At 38.0% G+C, this 23046-nt stretch overlaps 1 protein-coding gene across 1 annotated transcript in view; it reads left to right on the top strand.

Moving 5' to 3' along the window:
• The window catches only part of LOC122807193 (aldehyde oxidase 3-like), a 1326697-nt gene that overhangs the window by 605715 nt on the left and 697936 nt on the right, over nucleotides 1–23046 (top strand). The window contains exon 19 of the mRNA XM_044078243.1: nucleotides 15006–15128. Within this exon, the coding sequence (XP_043934178.1) occupies nucleotides 15006–15128 (123 nt within the window). The remainder of the gene's footprint in view (nucleotides 1–15005; nucleotides 15129–23046) is intronic.

Genomic DNA, 23046 nt, shown 5'->3' on the forward strand with positions numbered 1-23046 from the left:
CTTACACATGGCTGGGACCACCCCTGCCCTCCTAGCCTCTTGGATCCACTGATTCAAGAGATCCCCCTTTCACCGCTTCAGGTCGGCATAGTGATGCCTGACCTGCTTATCAGTTTGGGGTATGCCAGTAGCACTGGTGAGGTCATGGGCAAGATGGTCCCAGGCTTCTGCTTTGTATTGGGAACCGTGGTACTGCCCCTGCAGCAGTCTCATGTCATGGTCTTTCACAAGGAGTCCTGCCATGACTCTGGACTCCTGGATGTTCCAGCACTTCACCCGAAGGCACACACCCTCTACCATTCCAGACATAGTGCCTAAAAGTAGAAGCTACAACCAGTTATGAGATGTATTTCCACCTGTTGGGTTTAAATAGGACCGGTTTCCCACACTTTGCTGTGATTGGACAGTGTTAAAAAGGCTAAGCTATGGACAAACCTGCTTACCTAAGGTTGGCATTGCTTAAAGGGGTATACCAATGGGCAGACTGAGTTAGCTGACCTACACATTGCTGACACCTACTAATCTGGGCTGTGCAATTCTTAGCATTGCTTAATCTTTAAGTTGCATTATATTTGCATTGTGGCATTGATTTATTATTCATTACATGTAATGTGTGTTTGGTATCCATGATTCATGTGTTCGTACACTGTATGGGGTCCTTGTGTTTATTAGGGGGTTTCAACACTTTATTACAATGACACCTCACATCTGGGCTTAATACAGTACTCCAGTTCACATATTTATATTATGTAGTAGGTTATACAACATAAGACTGTATATAGATTCCTTTCACATGTTCAGTTTGAATTTCCTATAGTGAGGATCTGTTTGGTGATACCTCAGTCTTATGTACTGCTGTGATGGCTTAGCGGTTAACTACTGTGACTATAGTGTACAGGGTTCTGGGCTCAAGACCTGCAAAGGCTGTTTATTTTGTTTCAGGCCAGAACAGGAGCTGTTGCATACAGAGTGATTAAGGCACTTTTAAGCAATTGTAAGTGGGTTTGCGTGGGTTTGCATGAGGGTAAGCTATGCTAACCTTTGGTGAAATATTCTTACAGAGAGTTAGCTTCAATATTGTTTAACCTGTGTACGCATTGCTTACCTCCATGCAAATGGGCTTAAACTCACTTACTACTGCTTACATATGCTTACTCCCACTTACTACTGCTTAATAGTGCTTACACTTGCTTACTAGTGCTTATTTCCACTTACCACCACACTAATTTAGACAGTAATGTCTACTGGTTCTTGGAAAGGTGGTGGATTTGGAAACTGTATGGAGTTATCATTCATTACACATTTTACCTTCCATTTGTATCCCTGATTCGTGTGTACATATACTGTATGGGGTACTTGTGATTATCTGTGGACTTTGCAACATTATGACAATGACACCTCACATCTGCATTTAATGCAGTACTCCAGTTCACAAATATATGTTGTAAATATATAAATGTTGTAAATATATGTTATCGTAGGTTATGCAACAAAATAAATTGATCATACAATGATTTGACATGGAAAATGGATTGTACTGGAGTGGGACTCGAACTGGGCATGACTGCTCATAAGGCGAATGCTTTGCTCACTACACTGTTGCTGTACTGCTTCATTTGCATATATCTTGCTTTTTATCCTCTTGTGCCATTTAAGCTGCATTAACCATAGCTAAGCAATGGGCAAACCTGCGCACCTACGGTTAAATTTAATCTGTTTCATAAAAAAAAAATTCTTTATATTTTATGTTTTAACTATTGCTCTTGTAAATGTGGGGGGATGTTGCTGGGGGTATGCGAGCAGTCTTGCTCATTCTTTTATTCATACTCTGCTGTTCTTCATTGCAGGGGCATGTATATTCTGAGAGTTGTGGTCTCAGACACGTTCCCTGCACTCGTACATGCTCCGTGTACGTTTAGGAGCTCAGGCAGTGCGCCTTCATTAATATGCATGGTGCGCTGCCATCCTGCTCCTAAATGGCTGCTTCCGTACAGGACTAAGCTAGTCCTGCACATAAGGATAGTGAATCCAGGGGTATGTGTATTTTCTGAAGAATATGAATTTCTTGTAAAAAAGTAGCTTTAGATGCGTTGAATTTAAAATACTTAAATAAACTCCTGTTTTGTTTCCACTACTGATGTTATTAATGTTTAGTGAAATAACTGTTACAAGAGACAACTGAGTTATAGTAAGCATCAATTCATCAGCTTTTATCATGTAATATGGAGTTAACAAACTTCTAATTTTGTAGGGTTCCAAAGATAAGGCAATACTTTTGGGGTGTAAATATACAAACTAAACTAAGTGTAGTATTTAACATTTGTCTCTATTTGGGGGCCTTTGTCCCTCCATTATTTTTGACTTTATCCAGATTTCTTGTGCTAAGAGTTTGTGAGGTATGGAAAGGTCTCTATACTGTCTTTTAATTCATATTAGAACACATTACATTCAACTACAAAACAAATATGTCCTTTCTTTAGTTGTCGAAAGTCTCAGTATTAAAAATCAAAACATATGGGCTGCTCCCTCTGTTACCCCAGCCACTGAATGAACACAGATCATCTGGGCCATAGCCAAACATTTTATGTAACAAATTCTGACATTTTTATCCATTTCTTAAAATTCATTTTCATGTGTAAATAACCATGTCTTAAAGGCATATTACTTAACTGATGGGTTGAACAATGCACACATTTATATTGAAAGCTTCATTGTAAGCCTATACAATTTGTCTAAAATTAAATCAAAGGTATATAATGTCAATCTTTAAATCTGAAGACCTAATATTAAAGTAAGAATAAAACAAGATTATGAGCAGGTCGCTGATGCTAATGTCGTTATTATGTGTTTGAGACGCGGATGCCAAGAAATAGAACACCTGATATTAGGTTAGCATCAGTGAGCCACTTATAATTCTTTGTAGCATATGGAGTTTCATCTGCTTCATGTGCTACTAGTTAAAGTAAAAATGAAAAAAAAAAGTGGTAAGGATCATAAAACACTTACTGAGCACTGTCAAAAAAGCAGTGTGACTCAATCCTTTATGTTTACACTCACCTTTAATGCTTCTCAACTGTCAGGATTTTTTCCTCATATCTTGGATATGTTTCTCATGAAGACTATAGTTTTAGGACAAATTATTGAGGAATGAAGATACTAAATAATGGCATACATTTAGATTTCAGAGTTCTTATCCTTCAGAAAATCAGGTGAACACATCCTGTTATTTTAGTAACTTTCTAAGTTTAGATCAGGAAGTCAGGGACATGTTACCAACAGATAGCAGGCAGAAACAAATCTTTAATTCTGCTGTTGTCATGTGTTCTGGCAGATTTTACTGCCTAGCCTAAGACCCGACCTTAAAAACTTTAGCAGGGGCTGCTTAACCTTTGTTAAATTCTGGTCTTGCACCCCTCTATTGCTTAAATGATTTTTTTTTCAAATATCGGAACATGATCAGTGCACTCCATGCACTATGTAAAATTTTTGTGCTGACTCATCATTGATGTGTAAGATCTTAGATTTCTGTGCCATGTTTGAACCAAGTATTTGTATCTGCTGCATAAAATGTATTGCTCCTTTAATATTTATTCAGAGTAGTCCCCCTGCTCTTACTTTTTCAAAGTAATAATCTCAACAAGAGAAATTTACCTTCTGCTAAATAAATGCTGCTATATACTATAATAATAAGTAAATTATATCAAATAACATAACTGAATTGAAACATCAAAATTTCAACCATATTAAAATTAGTTTATATTAATTAGTCTTCCGTTTTCTAGATTAATTTGTATTTTTTCAGCTATTTTTTTTTCTGTTTGTCTTTTTAACCTGGAGTGGTTCCATTCCATTTCTTCAAGAGTTTTAATGACTTTTTCGCCTTTAGAAAATATATGCCTTCTTTTAATGTAGTGAGTACTTTATGTCCCTCCAAAAGGTATGTGCTTTAATATAATTTTTCTGAAAGTGGTTTGAACAGAGACCAAAATGAGTTTCTGTTCTCTGTGACCTTTGATGATATCATTATCATATCTTATTGCACCGATTCTTACTTTAGGAGATGTCGTTGTCGAAGCTGCTCTTAAAACTAGCTGTTTCTTTAAATGACTGATGAAGTTGACATAATGGATCTTTGGGGCAATCTGTATTTAGTCTGTGGTTTCATTAAGGAAGAATATGTCCTTTTTATACCATTAGAAAAGCTGTCCCGAAGATTTAGTATTTTAGACAGTCATGAAATGAGAAAGGTGTTCATATTTCTTCCTTTCACGTTTTTTGGGTTTCTGTACATTTAGTGATTGCCCTTCCACTCTTGATTTTCCAGGACATCAATCTTGCCTAGAAGAAAGTTGTGTTTAACAGCGGTTCCATTTTATTATAGAGAAGATTGAATATTATTAATCAGAATACTTTGCTGCTATACCATATTTTTATAATTTCAGTCTGTTATAGTTGTACTGAACACTATCTAATTCAGTGTCCAGTTTATCTGTTTTCAAGGACAGTTCTTGAATGGTTGTTAGAAACTGTTGAAAGTCCTTTTTAGTGAAGTTTCTTGGAAGGAAAATTTTGATGACTCAATTAATTTCAGTTATTCAGCTGAAAACTTGAAAAGATTTATTTTTAATTCTGGAAGTGTTATGTCTTAATGCATCTACTTTGACATAAGTGCTTGTGATCAGTCTGTTTTTTTAACCAGAAACAGTTTTATTTGTTGCTGCTTAAGTAACTGTGTTTGCATATATTTCTTAACTATTGCCAGCATTATTGTTCACTTTGATTGAAACTGAAGGAATGAATGCTTATAATAGAAAGTTATGACACATTCCTTTAAAATAATTTAAACTGTGCTGGCAAGTTAGTCTGCCATTCTTCTAAACTTTTCTGTTTACTGAGTTAAGAAAGCCCTCTGTGATAATATACCTGGACTGTTTTACACATTTTCAGGAAGTCAAGAAAAAAATGTTTCACTACTGAAAATAGTTTTAAGGAGGCATTTCCAGTACTACCCACATACTATACCTTTTGAACTGTGCCTGTACATCCAAGAATAGTGCAATAACTAGAACAGATTTTATTTATTTATTGTTTGACTAATATTTGAAATGTGCACTGAATTCCAACCTATTCTACTGGTGTGTTGTTTTTCATGATGTGTGGATAAAAAAGAAACAGCTTGTAGTTGTGATGACTATTTATACCTGGCAAAATAGAATCTCAACAAAGACTCACCATCAAGGAATTTTAAGATCATCCTTCAAAGAGAAATAATCTCTTTTAAAAGTATACATAATAGCACTGGCTCTGGCCTGTACAGAATACATCATCAGATTGAAATCCTAGCAGAAGTGAAATAGAGTAGATCAGCCCCTAATTAAACTCTGTCTCCAAGAGTATAAACTCTGTTATCCCAACTCTGGAATGGATGTGGCGCAGTTCATGATGTAGGTACCACTATAGTAAAACTTTTCAACTATGTGTTTTCTTCCAGGAGCAGGTCATCTAAGTGACATGGTGCTCCTTAATGTCTCAGATATGTTTGCATGTAGAATACACTCTCCAGCTATACACACTCACAAAGAATGATGTCAGCAGAGATGCTTTTAAATGATTCATGAGGTGTCTGTCAAGTCATACCATAAGCATCGTTTTGCATGGATCCATAATTGGCCCCTTATAATTCACCTTGTTCACAGATGATGTGAACTTTTATATGGATGACAACTCCTTAATTCAGTAGAGCAATAACTCCACCTTCATGTAATGTGTAAGTGTTAGGAAACAACTGATAAACAATCTCTCAAAACTGTCAATACTGTCTACTAGGCCTATTGACAGAAAGGTGACAGTAAATGTAAAGCAAACAAAGATTTTGTTTTTGGCAATAAAAGCTAAACCAGCACTGTCTCTCCATCACAAGATATTTGGTGCACAGCTAAAATATCTAGGGACAGTCTCTTACAATTCCCTTCATTTTAACGAGGATACTGACAATGCAACTAAAATTACTAATCAATAATTGGTGCACTTTATAGGGTTAAACAACTGCTGACTCAGAAAGCATGTTATGCACAGAAGGATGTAGCACTTATTACCAAACTGCTGACTCAGAAAGCATGTTATACACAGAAGGATGTAACACATTACCAAACTGCTATGCAACTCCTAAGTTTATTGATCTTAACTTAAAGTCTACCAGAAGCTTGAGTATCATATGCATGCCAAGACAGTAGACAGTAAATCAGCAACAAATCACCACTGTATAGTTCTGAAAATTGTAGCTTTGATGAACTTGGGAAAATAATTGTTTAACAGCAGATCATGTTTAAAAGCACATCACTCCTTTATAGCCACATTGTTGTCTCAAGAAAAGTGTTGTCTGACTTGGTTGACTTGTTACATTGGCATAGACCTGGAAGGAAACTTTACTTTTCAACAACTTTATTCTGATTAGTAAAAAATAAAAATGGATTGAACCAATACACGACTGAAGTAAAACTAATTTATTAATTAAGGTTAGCACTTTCGCAACTATAACAGTCACTTCATTAGACCAATAAAAACAGAATAAAATTAAACAACCAATTTCACATTTTATACAGCAGCTTCACATTTAAAAACAACATTCATCCCATTAAAAAATATTTATCATGTTTATTAGTTAAACAGGATTACATTACCATGTTGCAAGCAATCAGGAGAACTTTCAGAAATACACACCGTTAAAAGAATACTAAATATCAAAGTGACATCACTACGTAAAAAGTTATTTCCCTTAAAGGAAAAGTAACCTATCCAATAAATCTCATAACTGTAGGCTGTGCCATCAAAGCAATCTTCTGGGATTTACATAGCTTCTACTGAGTGCTAGTTCTCAGTGCCAATGTCATTCCTTACTCTTTCATCAGAGTTGGCGGTAAACTGAATTATGTTCAACGCACTTATTTTACTCATTTGTATTCAGGATTGAATTCAATTCTACTTCCCTTCCTAAAAATAATCCTTCCTACATGATGACGAAATTCAGCCAGTAGTTGCCTTATCTAATTCATGAAACTTTTTATACACATACTATTACTGACAGTTTGCCCGTTCCTAAGCTACCACCCATTTCTAGGCAGAAATTAATGTAATTTAAGAACTGTCTTAGGTAGTGACATTTAAGACAAGGAACTCCATGTACATAGGTTCATAGGCATGTATTAGGCAAGCTGCTCTTGTGTGCTATTTCAAGCCTAGCCAATATCACCAAGGTGAGAATTAAATCATTACCTTGTGTCTGTGACGTAAAAACCTTAGCTATTATGCCAAACCCCTCCCCCACTTTTCCCCTCGGTGTCAAGGGGGGGGTGCAATCACGACATTGTTTTTCTCCCAAGCTATTATCCATCTATCAGATGAGGGGATTAAACTGTTAATCAGCTATTCCCACTCTCATATTATGCAATTTGTGTGTTGCTGAACAAAAAGGGTATATTAAGGTACCCAACTTTCAAAGAAACTCAATGTTTTTAAGACATCTGAATGTTAGAAGTCTGAACTTCTAGCATATGTTTTCTTTTCATTTAAGGAGTACATTAATCTTTATGTAATCACTGAGATGTGGTTTGTGAACCAACACTTATATTCCAAACTGAATGGCTAGTTCACCTACCATAAAGACAAAATGTCTGGAGCTAACATGTTTCTCTCTTTCTAGGTAAGTGTTACAGCCACACCTTATAGTGATCTATAGTAACACTCAAGGTTTACATGTTCTGGTTATGTTCAGTAAGACAGTGTTAAATGCTATTTTGTAGTATTTGTCTGGCAGGTGGCACAGGGAGTTAAGGCTGCAAGCTGTAGTTTCTATAGTACAGGGTTTGATTCCCTCAGCCTTCATTTGCCTACTGTATGACCTTGAGCAAGTCGCTTACCCTGCCAGTGCTTGGGGCAACTGGGAATTTTTGGCTAAGCTCCTCAATGGTCCCCTGGACTGAAAACCTAGTATCTAACTCTGTCTTAGACAAGACAGATTACAAAAGTGAGGGGGAGGTGTAGCAATAATATATAATGACTCTCTTAACTTTGAACAATTACAAATACCCCCCCCCCAACCTACATATTACTGAACTACTAGCCTCAAGCCTAAAAGTCTACAACAATAAACATATAATCCTACTAGAAGTATGCATCCCACCAAACAATGAACCATCTAATACAGAGAACCTATTCTCAAGGGCATCCACTGCATTTAACCAAGAACCATTATAGTGGAAGATTTCAATACTGATTGGCAAACCTACTCCTCTGAAAACCCCTCAGGCTACATAAACTTACATGGGTTCACCAAAGAGATACAAGCACCATCCAGGGTAGACAAAAACAGCAACAATCAATCAATTCTTGACTGGACCCTAGCAAACAAACTCTCACTTATTTATCACTCAGGTTGTCTGCCAGACAACCTTAGTGTCCACCTACTAACCTATTTCTTAAGGCACTGCAACTCTCACAAAAACTATATCATATAAACAAGTATGTAAAACAAAAACGTTCTCCAGAGATACGTTTACACAAATGCTCCAAAACTGCAATTGGTCCCCACTAAAATATCTCCCATTAGATTCAGCAGTCCAATACTTCAACAATAAATTTCTGGATATACTAAATACACTAGCCCCTACTAGACACATTAGACCTAAAACAAATTACTGCCCATGGCTGACATAGGAAACCAGGCAACTACTAAAGCAAAGAGACAAATTCTGGTGCCAACATCAGGCCAACAAAACCAAAGCCTCCCTTGATAGCTACCGTCACTTAAGAAATATTTGCAAAAAGCAAGTAAAAACGGTAAAATATGGTACTACTCTACAGTGCAATTCAGTCATCAAAATAACCTACAGAAATTCTGGGGTACAATCAATCAAATTATACACCCAGGTCATACTTCCACCCCATCTCCAAACATCCATAACTCGGAAGAGAGTATATCATCCCAATTTAACTCCTTCATAAACTCTGTACTCTCACTCATACAAAACAAAGACAGTTTCTTACAAATAACTCAACCTTTAATCAAAGACACCCCTACCTCACTCTCCCTCAAACCCATCCAAATAGGCAAGATAAATAAATTATTAAGCAAACTAAAACCTACAACTTTTGCTGACGACAAATTTCCAAATGAATACCTCAAACTATCAGCTGATGTCATCTATTACCCTATAACAATCCTGATCATTACATCCATTTCAGAACAGTATATGCCAGCATTTTGGAAAACCTCTTATGCAATTCCTTTCCACAAAGGGGGATCTTTATTAGAAGTTACCAACTATAGACCAATCTCTATATTATCCCCTTTTTCAAAAAGTTTAGAAAAATGCATCTACTCCCAGCTAATGGACCATCTATTAATAAAGAAACTCCTTGCCAACTCACAACATGGATTTTGGCCAGGCCACAGTACCAGCACTGCCCTGCTACACCTTACCAGCACAGTAAACCAACTAAAAAATTATGGCCACATGGTCTCCTCTTTATTTCTAAATATGCCAAAGGCATTTGACATAGTGTCCCACAAACAGCTCATACAAGAGCTGACATTCCTTGACATATCTAAAAATACCCTTTCATGGTTCCAAAATTACCTTTCAGACCACCAACAAGCCATCAAGTGGCAAAATGATCTCTCTTCTTTGCTTCCTTTAACAGTAGGTGTCCCACAAGGATCACTACTTGGTCAATGGCTCTTCTCAGTCCTCACCAATAACCTCCACACTGCAACTAACCTTACTACCATCATAGAATATGCAGATGACTCCACTGCCATCTGCTCTGCACCCTCCTTGCCACAACTACTAGATGTTACCCAAATATCCTTCACGGCCATTGAAACTTTTCTAAATAAATATCAGCTCATCCTAAACCCCAATAAAACCAAACTAATATTATTCCACAACAACAATCACAAACCAAACAACCTCAACCGGGACTTAAAAATTACCACATCCAACCACACTACAATTGAACCAGTCTCAGAAACCAAGCTGCTAGGTGTCACTATTGATAATAATTTAAAATTTGACAAGCACATATCACTTGCAGTTAAAAAGGCCCACATTAAATTAGGCTCTCTTTACAGGATTAAGGCTTATCTAAATGACTCCTCCAGACAGGTAATTGCCAGGACCTACCTACTATCCACTCTAATCTCTGCCTCCCCTGTACTAACCTAAGGAAAACTGACCTAAGCAAACTTGAAACGTGTTACCACAAGACAGTCAGATTTGCCGCAACCTGCCTCATAGAACCCATCACTGCCTTGCTCTAAAACAACTGAAATGGCTAGAAATACCTAACCTCTTATCCTTAAATCAACTAACCCAAACCCACTCTTTAGTATGCCATCCTGAAAAATGTCCAGCCATACGCAACCTAATAAAAAATCCTCTGACAAACTACTGTTAAAAGTTACTAAATCTGCCTACAGCTTCAGAGACTATCTCTACTCAAATTCCATCTCTAAAGTATGGAACACCATCCCTCTGAGTATCCTAAACACCAACAACCCAGCACAGTTCAAAAACCTGCTAAAGTTCCATCTAAATAATATTAGTAACCTTACATTATTTTATTGTTGATTTGTTGGTGAAAATACATTTCATTTAGTTTTCTGTGAATTTCAGAGTAGTTTAGATTGTTCAAGATAGTTTTAATTTTTTTAAGTGAAATTTGAGATGTCCGATTGAAGAAGCTGCATATATTGCTGTTGAATCATTTGCATATTGTATTCGATTTGCTGGGTGAGTCTGCGTGCATTTTATTCATAAACATTTTAAAGTTAAGGTCTGAGTATTGAACCTTGTGGAATACCTGTTGTTATTTGCTGAACAGGCAAAAGCGTATCAGTCCACTACAAACATTGTGTTTAGTATTCATCCTTTGAACAAGACATTAAACCGAGTTCCCTTCTGCTTGAGTTGTTGATAGCTGAGGTGGATGTAAAAGATTCCGTGACACCTAACGAAAAGAGTATCAGAAATGGTTTTGATATCCTGGCCAAATTTCCCTAATAGTAGAAATACCATCTCAGGTATCCCCCCGAAAAGAGGCCATTTGCCTAGTGGGGCTAACCCAGTCAACAAAGGATAGCTAGATAGCTGAGTTAATTTTTATATCATTTGGTGATGCCCAGTATAAGTATGGGATGTGAAACTCTATCAATTGGTTTGGATAAGTCTAAATATAGGGATGCATCTGTTTCACTTTGATGTCCTCTTTCATGAATTTAGTTTATAAAAGTCAGTAATACTGTTTTTGTGCTATGGTCTAGCCTAAGTCCTTGCCGTACTCTAGAAAGTAATTTGCTCTCTGTTAGGTAGTTGATCAAAAGCAAGTGAACAAATGTTTTAAGTATTTGGATAGAGAGGACAAGGTAGCTGTATGTCAGTAGTTTGTAGATTTGTCACTTGCATTTAAGGGAATAATGTAGGTTTAGTTGCAGAGTTTGAGTGCTATAGTTTCTTGAACAATTGTATTTTAGGAATAACTATTGGGTATGTAATGAGTACTGCATCTGTTTTGAGATATTCTGCTGATAGGCTGTTAGCTGTAAGAGAAAAATGCATTAAGTTTTGAACACTTGTTTTATAATCATGGTAGGAGTTGTGGTAACCGATAGGGTAGTGGGGACCCCATCCATGTCATTTACTGATGTGTTAGGTGTGTTGGGTTTATTATGGGTGTTATCATCATTTAAGTAGCATGAATTAAAGCTGCATATGTTATAGTCTGTTTCATCTATGATAAGGCACAACTGTGATTTTTTAACAGGCTGCATAAGTTCATTGACTGTTAAATAAAATTGTTTTGGAGTTTTACTGTGATTTTCCTTTAGACTGATATAGTAGGTTTGCTTAGCCTTTAGAATATATTATTTGTTAGGCTTCATATATGATGGTACTGTTGAAGATGGCTCTTTTTTTCTGATTTCCATTTTTTCCATGCTTTATCTGTTGTGTAATGAAAGTTGTTTTTGTTGCTAATGAAATGCAAGATACTATACCCACAGTTTCAATGCTTGTACCCATTGGACTAGAATCAGGAAGTTTGTTTCTCATCTGAGGTTTGGAAGGGATGAGCTGGACTAGCCAGTCAGGCCTGTAAGCAACCATTCAGGGTTACTTGTTAATTGATATCTAGAAGAATCATCTGGACTATAGAGCTGGGTTTGGGGCCTAGTAGAATAACACAGCCGGGGATTTTAAAAGGCAGCCTGTACTTGGAAGGGCCATGAGAAACTTCAATTATTGAAGAAAATAAAAGAAACCATAGGTACTATTTATTGTAACCACTGTGGTACAGCAGTAGCATTGTTGCCTCACAGCAAGAGGTTCTCCTGTTTGATTCTTGGCTGAAGTGCCTTCTGTGTGGAGTCTGCATGTCCTCCCCGTGGTCGAGTGGCCTCTGAAAGATATGCATGGATGGGTGTGCCTTCGCTGAAGGTTGGGCGTCGAGCTGGCAACTCGGCACCATAAATATCTACTGCCAATCATTAGCGGACTGGAGTTCGGCTATGGCGACCCCTAACTGGGAAAAGCTGAAAAGACAAAGTGTTTGGTTTCAGGTGGCTATTATGACTCTATTAAAAAATAGACCTGCCTCTAATGTCTTCTTGGACTTTATAACATATTTTAAAACAATAATTTGGATTTTTCGGTATATATGTGTGTAAAGTTGGACAAGGGCATCGAGTGATGATTTGTCTATACATGAGCTAAACTCTTGGCTAGGCTTATAAGGGCCTCAGGGCCAATAGCCTAGTAACTTCCTATGATACTATGCTCCTTGATCCTATGAAGTTAGACTATAAAATAAAAATTAAAGGGTGGAGTGAATGCTTGCAGCACTCCAGAGAATTGATCACAGTCAAAAAATGAGATTTCAATTCTTAAAGCAACTGAGAAAGAGAGAGAGAATTCAACAATGAAGGTACAGTGTCTAATGCCACTAAATTCACATATTTTATGAACTGAGTTGCTCACTATGGCATAATTTGCAGTCTCACTTTTTAATTCTCTTATTGCTCTTTTATGATAAATTTCATAACTCAAGCAATGTTGACATTCACTAGTTCTAATAGCAGTGCTAAACAGTTTCCCTCTTGCTTAACATTGCACTGAAAACATTGTTGAATGACTATTTACTGTTATGAGTAAATGATGATATATCTTGTAATATTTGCACATTCTGGTGGTCTTCCATGGGAGAGGGTTAACAGTGTATGTAGAAGACCATAGTAGTGTCATAATTCATTTCTGGCTATCATGGCCATACAGTGTATTTCTTCTTAAGAAAAGCATCATTGTCTTTAAAGAAGGTCTAAGATGCATAATCAGTGTCTGTGATCACACGATGCTAATGCATGGCCCAAACCACATATCAAAGCCCTGCATGAATGGGCCCATGTGCAATGGTGTATCAACATATAGACTTCTGTGTACCTGATGATGTCCAGGTATGTAAATGGTGATCCACAGCATAGGCCACAATTCATAAACATAGGACTCATGTACTACACTGTGGAGTAGTGGCAGGGATTTACTGGAGGGGTACAAATGAAGATGTGCCAAACTAACATCTACAATTCAGAATCTGATGACCAAGAGCAATGATGTACTTCTGTAGAACAAAGGCCTACCACTTGTCTCTTGCTGTCATAGTCCAATCATACAGCATACCTCTATGGCAGCTACAAACATCTGCATTTCCAGAAGTAGGGAGCTGCTTTATGCTACCATATGAGCAACACATTGATAGCTGGTTTCCAGTGTACATGGGCAGTAGTGTGTACCCTTCTTGTTGCCCAATACATTATGACATGACATTCAGGTACATAAGAAGTGATTCATATATGGAAAACCTATTCCCAGTGTTCCTTTATGAATCATATACAGGTCCAGATCACATAATCTACTTAAGCAATAACCGATGACATGGTGTGGTATATTGAAGATTTACCCACGGTTGGTGTGGTTTAATCACAAGGGCGAAGTCGGAGTGATTAAATAAAGCCAACTGTGGCTAAATTTCAATATACCACAACCATGGAGTCAGTTATTGCTATTATACAATGACATTATTTAAAAAAAAAAACTTACTTTTCTTAAAAAATGTCTTTGTATAACGGCGCATTACTGTTCTTCCTCTGGTGGTGGTATACTGCTTCCTTGTGTTGATGTACTGCACATGCGTATGGGACTTACGTTCCTACACATACCCAGTACATCAATGCTTTGAAACGGAATCAACAGGAAAAGAAAGTCTCCGTTGCTCCGTTTTTTTTTCTTTTCTTTTTTTATTTATTAAAAAAAAAGGTTTTGGACACTTTATACCAACGGAAAAAAGTCGGGGCGACCGGACCTTTTTCCGTTGGTATATTGTGGGATTTACAACGGGCACACTGGCCAATCAGCATGTATGTTTTGGAATATTAATAGGGAAGGTCATTGTATAACTGGTATTATTTCACATTTATAGGTTCATAGGTTCATACTAGGCTATCTGCCCTAGGGCATTTATAAGCCTAGCCAGAGTGTGTTTGGCTTTCGCCACCCATTTTAAATTAATTTTGCTATGCCTTTTATAGGTTCATAGGTTCATACTAGGCTATCTGTACTCTGTTCATGAATATAGTGGAGTGATTCTTGAGAGTGTTTGTGATATTCTTACAAAATATTTTTGCAGTGATGTGTAGTGCAGTGCAGTTATTCTGGAAATAATGTTGGATGTGCTGTACACATACACACATATATTTATATATATGTATATACACACACACACACACACACACACACACACACACACACACACACACACACACACACACACACACACTCACTCATATTCAGCTCAACTCTTAATGCGACTAGGTATAATTTCACGTGGTCATTTCCACTATTTCCACATAATTTCTGTTGCCATACACGTTGATGTGTTATGTTTTAACCTGTTCACAGGTGACCTGCGTGGGAGAAATTATCTGTGCTGTTGTTGCAGAAACAGTAACTCAGGCCAAACGAGCTGCACGAGCTGTGAAGATAACATATCATGACCTTAAGCCTGTGATTATCACCCCTGAGGTAAGTTGGAATTCCAAGTAACAGCCATCTGAATTGCCTAGTAGTAGATATCAATATTACCAAGTAATAGCTATCTGTTTCACACAGCCATTTGCACACATCTCTGGGGATTCCATATAAAAAATTAATTAGGGGTTAAGAGAAGTAAAGAAAGAAAGTATAATTTAATATTAATCCGTTTAACACAGACTGTAATTGAAATATATTTAAAAAAACAAATAAACCAGATGCTCAGGTGTTTTATTTGTAGTGCATGACAATTTTGTTACTTCCTTGGTCAACTGAAATGACAATTTTTCATATTAAGTGGGTTTTCACTAGTGTCTTGTGAAAGTATTCATCAACATGAAAAGAATTAAATTTATGTAGCTATTTAAGAGCATACCTCTTAGTTTCTGAGAATTAAACACCATAACACTGACCTTGAAAATACCTGTCTTTATCACCCTATATACAATACAAATGGTGGCATGAGAAAAGATAAATTTCATAATGTACCCTACAAATGTAAACATAAGGACTCCAGAAAATATACTGTACCAAGTACTGCAATGGTCTTTAGTTACTTAAATACATGATTAGCTGATGTTCTTGCACACAGAAAGCCAAAACAAGTAAGGAACAAGCTGCAACAGCAGTGAATTAAATCATCAACTTTTTGATCAAGTAACAGCAGGAGATCCAAAGCTCTATAGCAGGCCTATAGTTCCCTGACATGCAATCCAAACAAAAAAGATACACATTTACACCATTTGTGTTGCATGTAGGGTGATAATAACAATCATTTTCAAGGCCAGTGTTATGGTATTTAATGCCCTTAGAATGCCCTCTGTAGATTACTGTGGTATTGGGATATTTCCAGAATACATGGAGATGCTTACAAAGTATAATTCATCAGGTCATACTTAATGTCTGCTCTAAGCCATTAAAAGTAACAGCTATGAAGGGAGCAGCATCTGTGAGATCCAGATCTATGATGCTTCATCAATATACCTCTCAACTGTACAGTTTTGCAGAATGTCCAGATTTTGGCCTCATATGTTTGGTCTGTTTTTCATAAAATTGTGATTTTTCTGGCAAATTAGTGGTAAATCATTAAAGACTTCTTCTTCTTTCGGCTTTTCCTGGTTAGGGGTCAACACAGTGGATCACCTGCCTGCTCATGATTGGCAGTGGAATTTTTATGGTGTTGAGTTGCCAGCCCGATGCCCAACCTTTCACAGAAGGCACACACACATGCACTCACACCTAGGGCCAATTTAGAGTGTCCAGTCCACCTACAGCATGTCTTTGGGATGTGGGAGGAAACTGGAGCACCCGGAGGAAACACATGTGACCACAGGGAGGACATGCAGACTCTGCACAGAAGGCACCCCAGACAAGGATCGAACCGGAGAACCTCTTGCTGTAAGGCAGCAATGCTAACTGCTGCACCACCGCGGCCGCCCTGGCAAATCATTAAAGACTGATGTTAGAAAATAATGACAGACATTTGAGTTTCAGACTTTATATCCTTCAGAAAATTCATGCTAATGCAAAACCTGTTATTCTGTCAACTTTCTAAGTTTGTAAGAGGAATATTTAAAAATTGCCCCTATTTTTGGGCCTTTGTCTCACTTTTATTTATGGCTTTGTCCAGATTGCTTCCTCTAAGAGGTTTAGAGGTATGGACTCGGCACACATGAGACAAGAGCACATGGTATGCCACTTCGTCCACAGAGCACATTGCACATCAGAGTGCAAAGGTGCTGCAGTTCAAACTGAAGCTAAAAGCAGAGCACTCATTTGGCAGCATGACATCAGATGGACTACAATCAAGAATCGGTTAATTCAAGCAAGCCGAGAGTCAGCTTCAACTTGAAAAAAGTCAGGTCCAGCCCATTGGTTACTATGACCTCTACAGGCACATAGATGTAGAAGATTGGTTTATCTGGACATAGTCAATGTCACTGACAGCTACCCACCACCATATTAGCTATTTTGCCTTGTTTTTGCTATGTGGAATGCCAGTATATTGAGAGACCTCAAGAAATGACAGTATTCCCTCTCATCTCACTTGTTCATTAGAAATACCCAGACAAAGTAAAAAAAAGCCATGCATCTAATGAATGATCCATTGTTCTTCATAGGTTCATAGGAGGTTACTAGGCTAATGGCACTATGGCCTTTACAAGCCTAGCTGTGTAAAAATTATCAGTCATCCCAATTTTCTTAGTGCTCAGCTTTGTTTTTCATAATGTGGATATGCAACTATACATTTTTTGTCTTCCCAGAGAATGTCAGCATCATAGAGGCATACATCCCACCAAGTGCAAACACTAAAGAAGCACTAAATACATTGCATAACTCAATATGTGAGATACAGAATAAAAACCTAGATTTTGCACACATTATTGCAGGAGATTTCAACCAGGCAGATTTGAAATCACTACTACCACACCACTATCAATATGTAGGTTTTGCAACAAGGGGTAAAAACACCGTGGACAAAGTCTGCCCAGACATAAAGATGGCATATAAAGCTGTTCAACATCTGCACTTGGGCAACTCTGACCACATTACTATTATGCTAGTACCAGCATACAAACCTGCATTAGTCAGAGAAAAAAACATTGTAAAGCAAGTGAAGGTGTGGTCAAATGGAGCAATTGAAGGAATCCAAGACTGTTTTGATAACAGTAACTGGAACATATTCAAGGAGGCTGCAACAACTGATCAGCAAATTAACTTGGACAAATATGCAGAAACTGTGATGGCATATATTTGCAAATGTGGAGATGATGTGACGACTTAACAAAAATATCATAATAAGAGCCAATCAGAAACCTTGTCTCACAAGCAAAGTATATGAGGTTCTGATGGAACGAAATGAGGCCTTCAAAACAAATGACAAGGAACCTGTCAGGGTGGCTAGGGCAAATCTGAAGAGAAGGATAAAGGAAGCAAAGGGTCTATATCAGAAGGTCGAAGTTTCAAAACTTCGATTCTGATATGGTCGACACTATATGATCGAAGTCTTGAAACATCAAATCTTTTAACGGAGATGTCCTTACAGGGCGGAAAGGGAAGATTTCCCTTTTCTGCAATGTAGTGCCATCTCGAAGTTGGTATATTTAAGTAGCGGGTGGTGTGGGGGGTGCAGGGGGCTTGCCCCCCTGCTTAGAGCATTTAAATGGCTTGTTTTTGTAGGTTATGTTTTATTACATTTTTAACATTTCAAAACTTCGATCATATGGTGTCAACCATATCAGATTCGAAGTTTTGAAACTTTGATCATGTAATATAGACCCAAAGCAAAGAGGACCTATGGAAAGAAGGTCTAGAGACACTTGACTGATACGAGGGACTCCAGAAGCATGTGGCAGGGCATAAAAGCCATTACAGAATACAAACCACTATTGGCTAAATATGGGGACAGCATAGAATTCCTGGATAGGCTAAATATCTTTTACAGCAGATTCGAGGAGAGAAACTGCTGAAATGCAGTGAAACTTCCAACTGGTCTAGAGGATGAAGTGCTCAGACTTACTGCAGGTGAGGTGAGGAAAACCCTGCGACAGGTGAACCCCAGGAAGACTGCTGGATTGGACAATATCCTGGGAAGGGTGTTAAAGGACTGTGCTGAACAACTAAGCACTGTACTCATGGACATTTTTAAAAATCTCCCATGTCCAAGCAAAAGTACCCAAATGCTTCAAAAATACAAACATAATACCACTGCTGATGAAAACATTTCTCACAAGCCTGAATGATTTCAGATCAGTAGCCCTCATGTCCACTGTCATGAAAAGTTTTGAAAGACTGGTTAAAAAACACCTGTTAATAAAACTACCAGCTGCACTCAATCCTTGCGTATTGTGCCAATCACTCCATGGCAGATGCCATCTCAGTTTCACTATATCTCGCATTGGCACACCTGGAAAATAAGGGCAGTTATGTTAGGATGCTGTTTATTGAATTTAGTTCAGCATTCAACACAGTTATCCCACAACAGCTAATCAATAAATGTTCCATCTGGGCATCAGTAACCACATGTGTAAATGGATACTGGACTTTTTAATCAAAAGACCACAAAAGTATGTGTGGGCAAAAATTCCTCAAAAACATCACAATTAGCACAGGAGTACCCCAGGGAGTTGTGTTGAGTCCAATATTGTCTACCATACTAACTCACGACTGTATACCCAGATATAATACCAATAATATCATCAAGTTTGCAGATGATACCACAGTCATGGGCCTCATTACTAATGAAGGTGAAGGAACATACAGGGAAGAAATAAATCTACTTCCAGACTGGTGTGCTAGGTACAGTCTTGATCTCAACATCACCAAAACCCAAGAAGATCATAATAGACTTCAGGAGGACCCACCGGGCTCACTCACCACTCATAATTAATGGCGAGTGGGTGGAAACAGTAAGTAGCACAAAATTCCTGGAAGTCCACATTGCAGAGGACTTATCCTGGTCACTAAACACCAGTCACATAATCAAGAAAGCCCACCAATGCCTGTATTTTCTGTGGAGGTTAGGGAAAGCTAATTTACCACCCTTCATCCTTATCACCTTCTACAGGGGTGCCATAAAAAGCAACCTAATGAGGAACCTCATGGTGTGGTATGGGGGCTGTTCAGTTGCAGATCAAAAAGCCCTACACAGGGAAGTGAAGATCGCTGAGAGAATAACAGGCTCCAAAATCCCAGTGATACATGGTCTATATACGACATGTTGCTACAACAGGACCATGAAAATAGCCAGTGATCCTACGCACCCTGTCTATGGTCTGTTTACAAGCTTGTCATATGGCTGAGGATACCGCAGCAGGTGCTATAAAATAACCAGGTTAAGGAACAGTTTCTTCCCACAGGTGATTAGGTTCTTGAACTCTTGAAGGAATCTCAGGAATGTTAGTCATTGACAAGGTCTTGTGTCGGTCAAACCATTATGGTGCAATAGAAATTATGAGATTCACGCTCATATTTATCTGTTTACAATGTCAATCAAGTACAATATTTATCTGCTAGCTATTCTAATATATCAACAAATAAGTATGCAATAAATTAAATCTGCAATAATCAATCACTCAGCAGCTAAAAACTGTAGACACAGTAATTTATAGTAGTATGTAGTAAAATGACAGTCTAACTTGATGTTATTATGTTGCATGTGCTATATGTAATTTGTATGTGTGTAATTGTTATCTCGGTATTAAGCCCGATGCACACAATTTTGTTTAGGTTACCCTTGTGGAGTCCAAACGACAGTAAAGTTCACTTTGACTTTTGATTTTGATACAACCCACTATCATGACCCTTTTCATACAGTAACAGAGATATAATTAGCATGAGGTGAAGGGGTTGACTACCCAAGACACAAGCTGTTAGAGGACACAACTGATAGGGGTTGATGGTGCAGAAATGCATTTCTGACATTGCTTTATGAAGCTAAGAGGCTATAATGGCTCCATAAATTAATTGCTGCACTTCATATAAGGCTGCAGCCAAATGAACGAAGTGCTCAGTGTGTGCTGATTACATGCAGCTTGCTACAGGTTTGTTTTTCTTGTCTTCATGTTTGTCAAGACCTTTTCATATTTTTTTATTCATGTTATTTTTATATTTTTGATCATCAACAGCTGCTGCCAGTTTGGGGAACTGCCCAGGGTGCCAGATGACCTAGCTATGATTGTGTATAGTAACATGGGAGCAGTCAGAACCCAGACTTATTGTCAGTTTTTCAGTAGAAACTGCATTGCTTTCTGCACACTGAACCGAGAAGCACACTTAACCCTGGCAAAGTTCTGTGTGTGGATTTGCTGACAAAGTCTCCTGCAGGAGTTGGTATTTGGTGAATCATCTGAAACGTGCCTGCATCTCTCTGAGGAAGCATGAAACTCACCATATAATGACCCAGCAAAAGAAGTTGTAAACCTGAGACAGAGCTTCTTGTTTATGATATGGCTACAATATTATATTTTCCTTTCCTTGAACCATCTTATCACTGGCTTAGCCAGTACGTCAAAAAGTAGAAATCATTTCCAGTCTCCTTTTTCCACATTAAGGCCTTACCTGCCCAAATGACAGGTTGAAAAGGTAGTAGATACTGGTGTGACTGGCCTGTCCATTGGTCACCCAAGACAGGGGCCTTGCTTTTTATTCTCCTCTTCTCTTATCTTAGTTGCATTCATTTTCCAGCCCCCATAATTTGAATAGCATTTTTCTTCTAATTTAGCATCATTCTTTGAAATCTGAGTACTGATCACAGGGAACTACTCAGTATGAGTTTAGAAATTAACTCTATTGTGAAAGCAAATCTCTAAACCTGTTTCCTAGTTTCTTAAAATGTTTGAAATGGAGATGGTCACCCATACAGTTCCCGCTGAAAAGACCAAACTTGTATTCTGGCCTTCTGCACATATTCATAGTATAGCCATAATAGTGTTTTTCTGCTGCTGTTTGTACCAGAAACTTACTCCTAACCTAAAGCCTTTCCTGTTAGGTATACCTGATTCAGTCACAGTTGCCAGCTAAATGTTTTACATGTTGCACATCCAGTCTCATACACTTATTTTCAGTCTTCATTTCCCTGAACTTTTGGTCATACTGTATCCCCTTTGAACCTGTGTGAGTGTGATAGGGTGTATGGACAATTGATGGGACACCAAAACAATGGAAGAGCAACCCCTCAGGACCTTTCTCATCAATAATGCTGTGAAGTAATAGAGTAAACACCTCACATATCCCATGTATTCCTTTATTCTTATGCATTTTAGGTTTTGCTATGTCATAAGAGCTGCTATTTCAGCATTTGGCTTAGGAAATGTTTCCAGAGAATGATGATTTCTTTCTAACTTCTAAGGAAATGAAAACTTTCTATATAGTCCCCTTTTCCATACTCTATTTTTCAGATGCTGATGGATGTGACCATACAGTTATTCATTTTACCACTCCAGTAACCTCTTTTCATTTTTTTTTTCAAACTCCACATGGAACTTACTGAACCTTGAATTTCTTTACTGTATTGATTTGCCTTCTGATCTCTCTCTGTCATGCTTAAAGCTTTCTTTCTCTTATTTTTGTCCTATCCAATACCATAAGATTATATCTTTCAGACAGCCATGAAATAAAAGCATCTAGTTAATCATCTGTTAGACATTTGCCTTTCAAGCTGCAAATGCTCATTTTCAGGGGCACCACTCCTCAGGAAATCGCTCATTGGATCTAGCTTTGTCACTGCGTCATCTCTACTTTGCTTCCCATTTCTGGGTGGTCTATGCTGCTGTGTCTGGCACACTCACACTGGCCCACTTTCTATCAGTTCCCTGTAGCATTACAGCAGCATCTTGACCCAAGGGCCCTGGCCTTGCCAAAAGGCTAAACACACTTGTTACAAACTGTGCCATGTGGTCTCATTAGCAGTCTGCACTGTATTAGGCAAAACACAGGTTATGGTGCCAACATCTAGCCTCTCTTGTGACACTAATACCAAGTGCCCCAGCTTCCCAAATGTTCTAACAAAGACTTGTTATTGCTATTGCGTGATATTCTTTCATTTCTCTCCTTCAACATAACAATGTTGGTGACAGTGGAAAGGAAGGTGTTTTCAGGGAATAGTATGCTGGCCATACCTCTCAACCTCTTAGTGCAAGAAATCTGGACAAAGCCTGACAAAATGGGGGGGGGGGGGCAAAGGGCCAAAATAGGGACACATTCTTAAGTATGACTGTTATAAACTTAGAGAGTTGCTAGACTAACAGGGTTTGTTTTAACATACATTTCCGGAAGGGTTTGAAGTCTGAAACTCAAATGTATGTCCTTATTTAATGACTTCAGTCTTCAGAACATCCCAGTGATTTGCCATAAAACCACAAGTTTTATGAGGAACAGACCAAGAATATGAGCCAAAAATCTGGACATT

This window comes from Protopterus annectens, chromosome 7.part0 (assembly GCF_019279795.1).
Source record: "Protopterus annectens isolate FY-2018-M chromosome 7.part0, PAN1.0, whole genome shotgun sequence".
In the NCBI taxonomy this organism is placed as follows: domain Eukaryota; kingdom Metazoa; phylum Chordata; order Ceratodontiformes; family Protopteridae; genus Protopterus; species Protopterus annectens.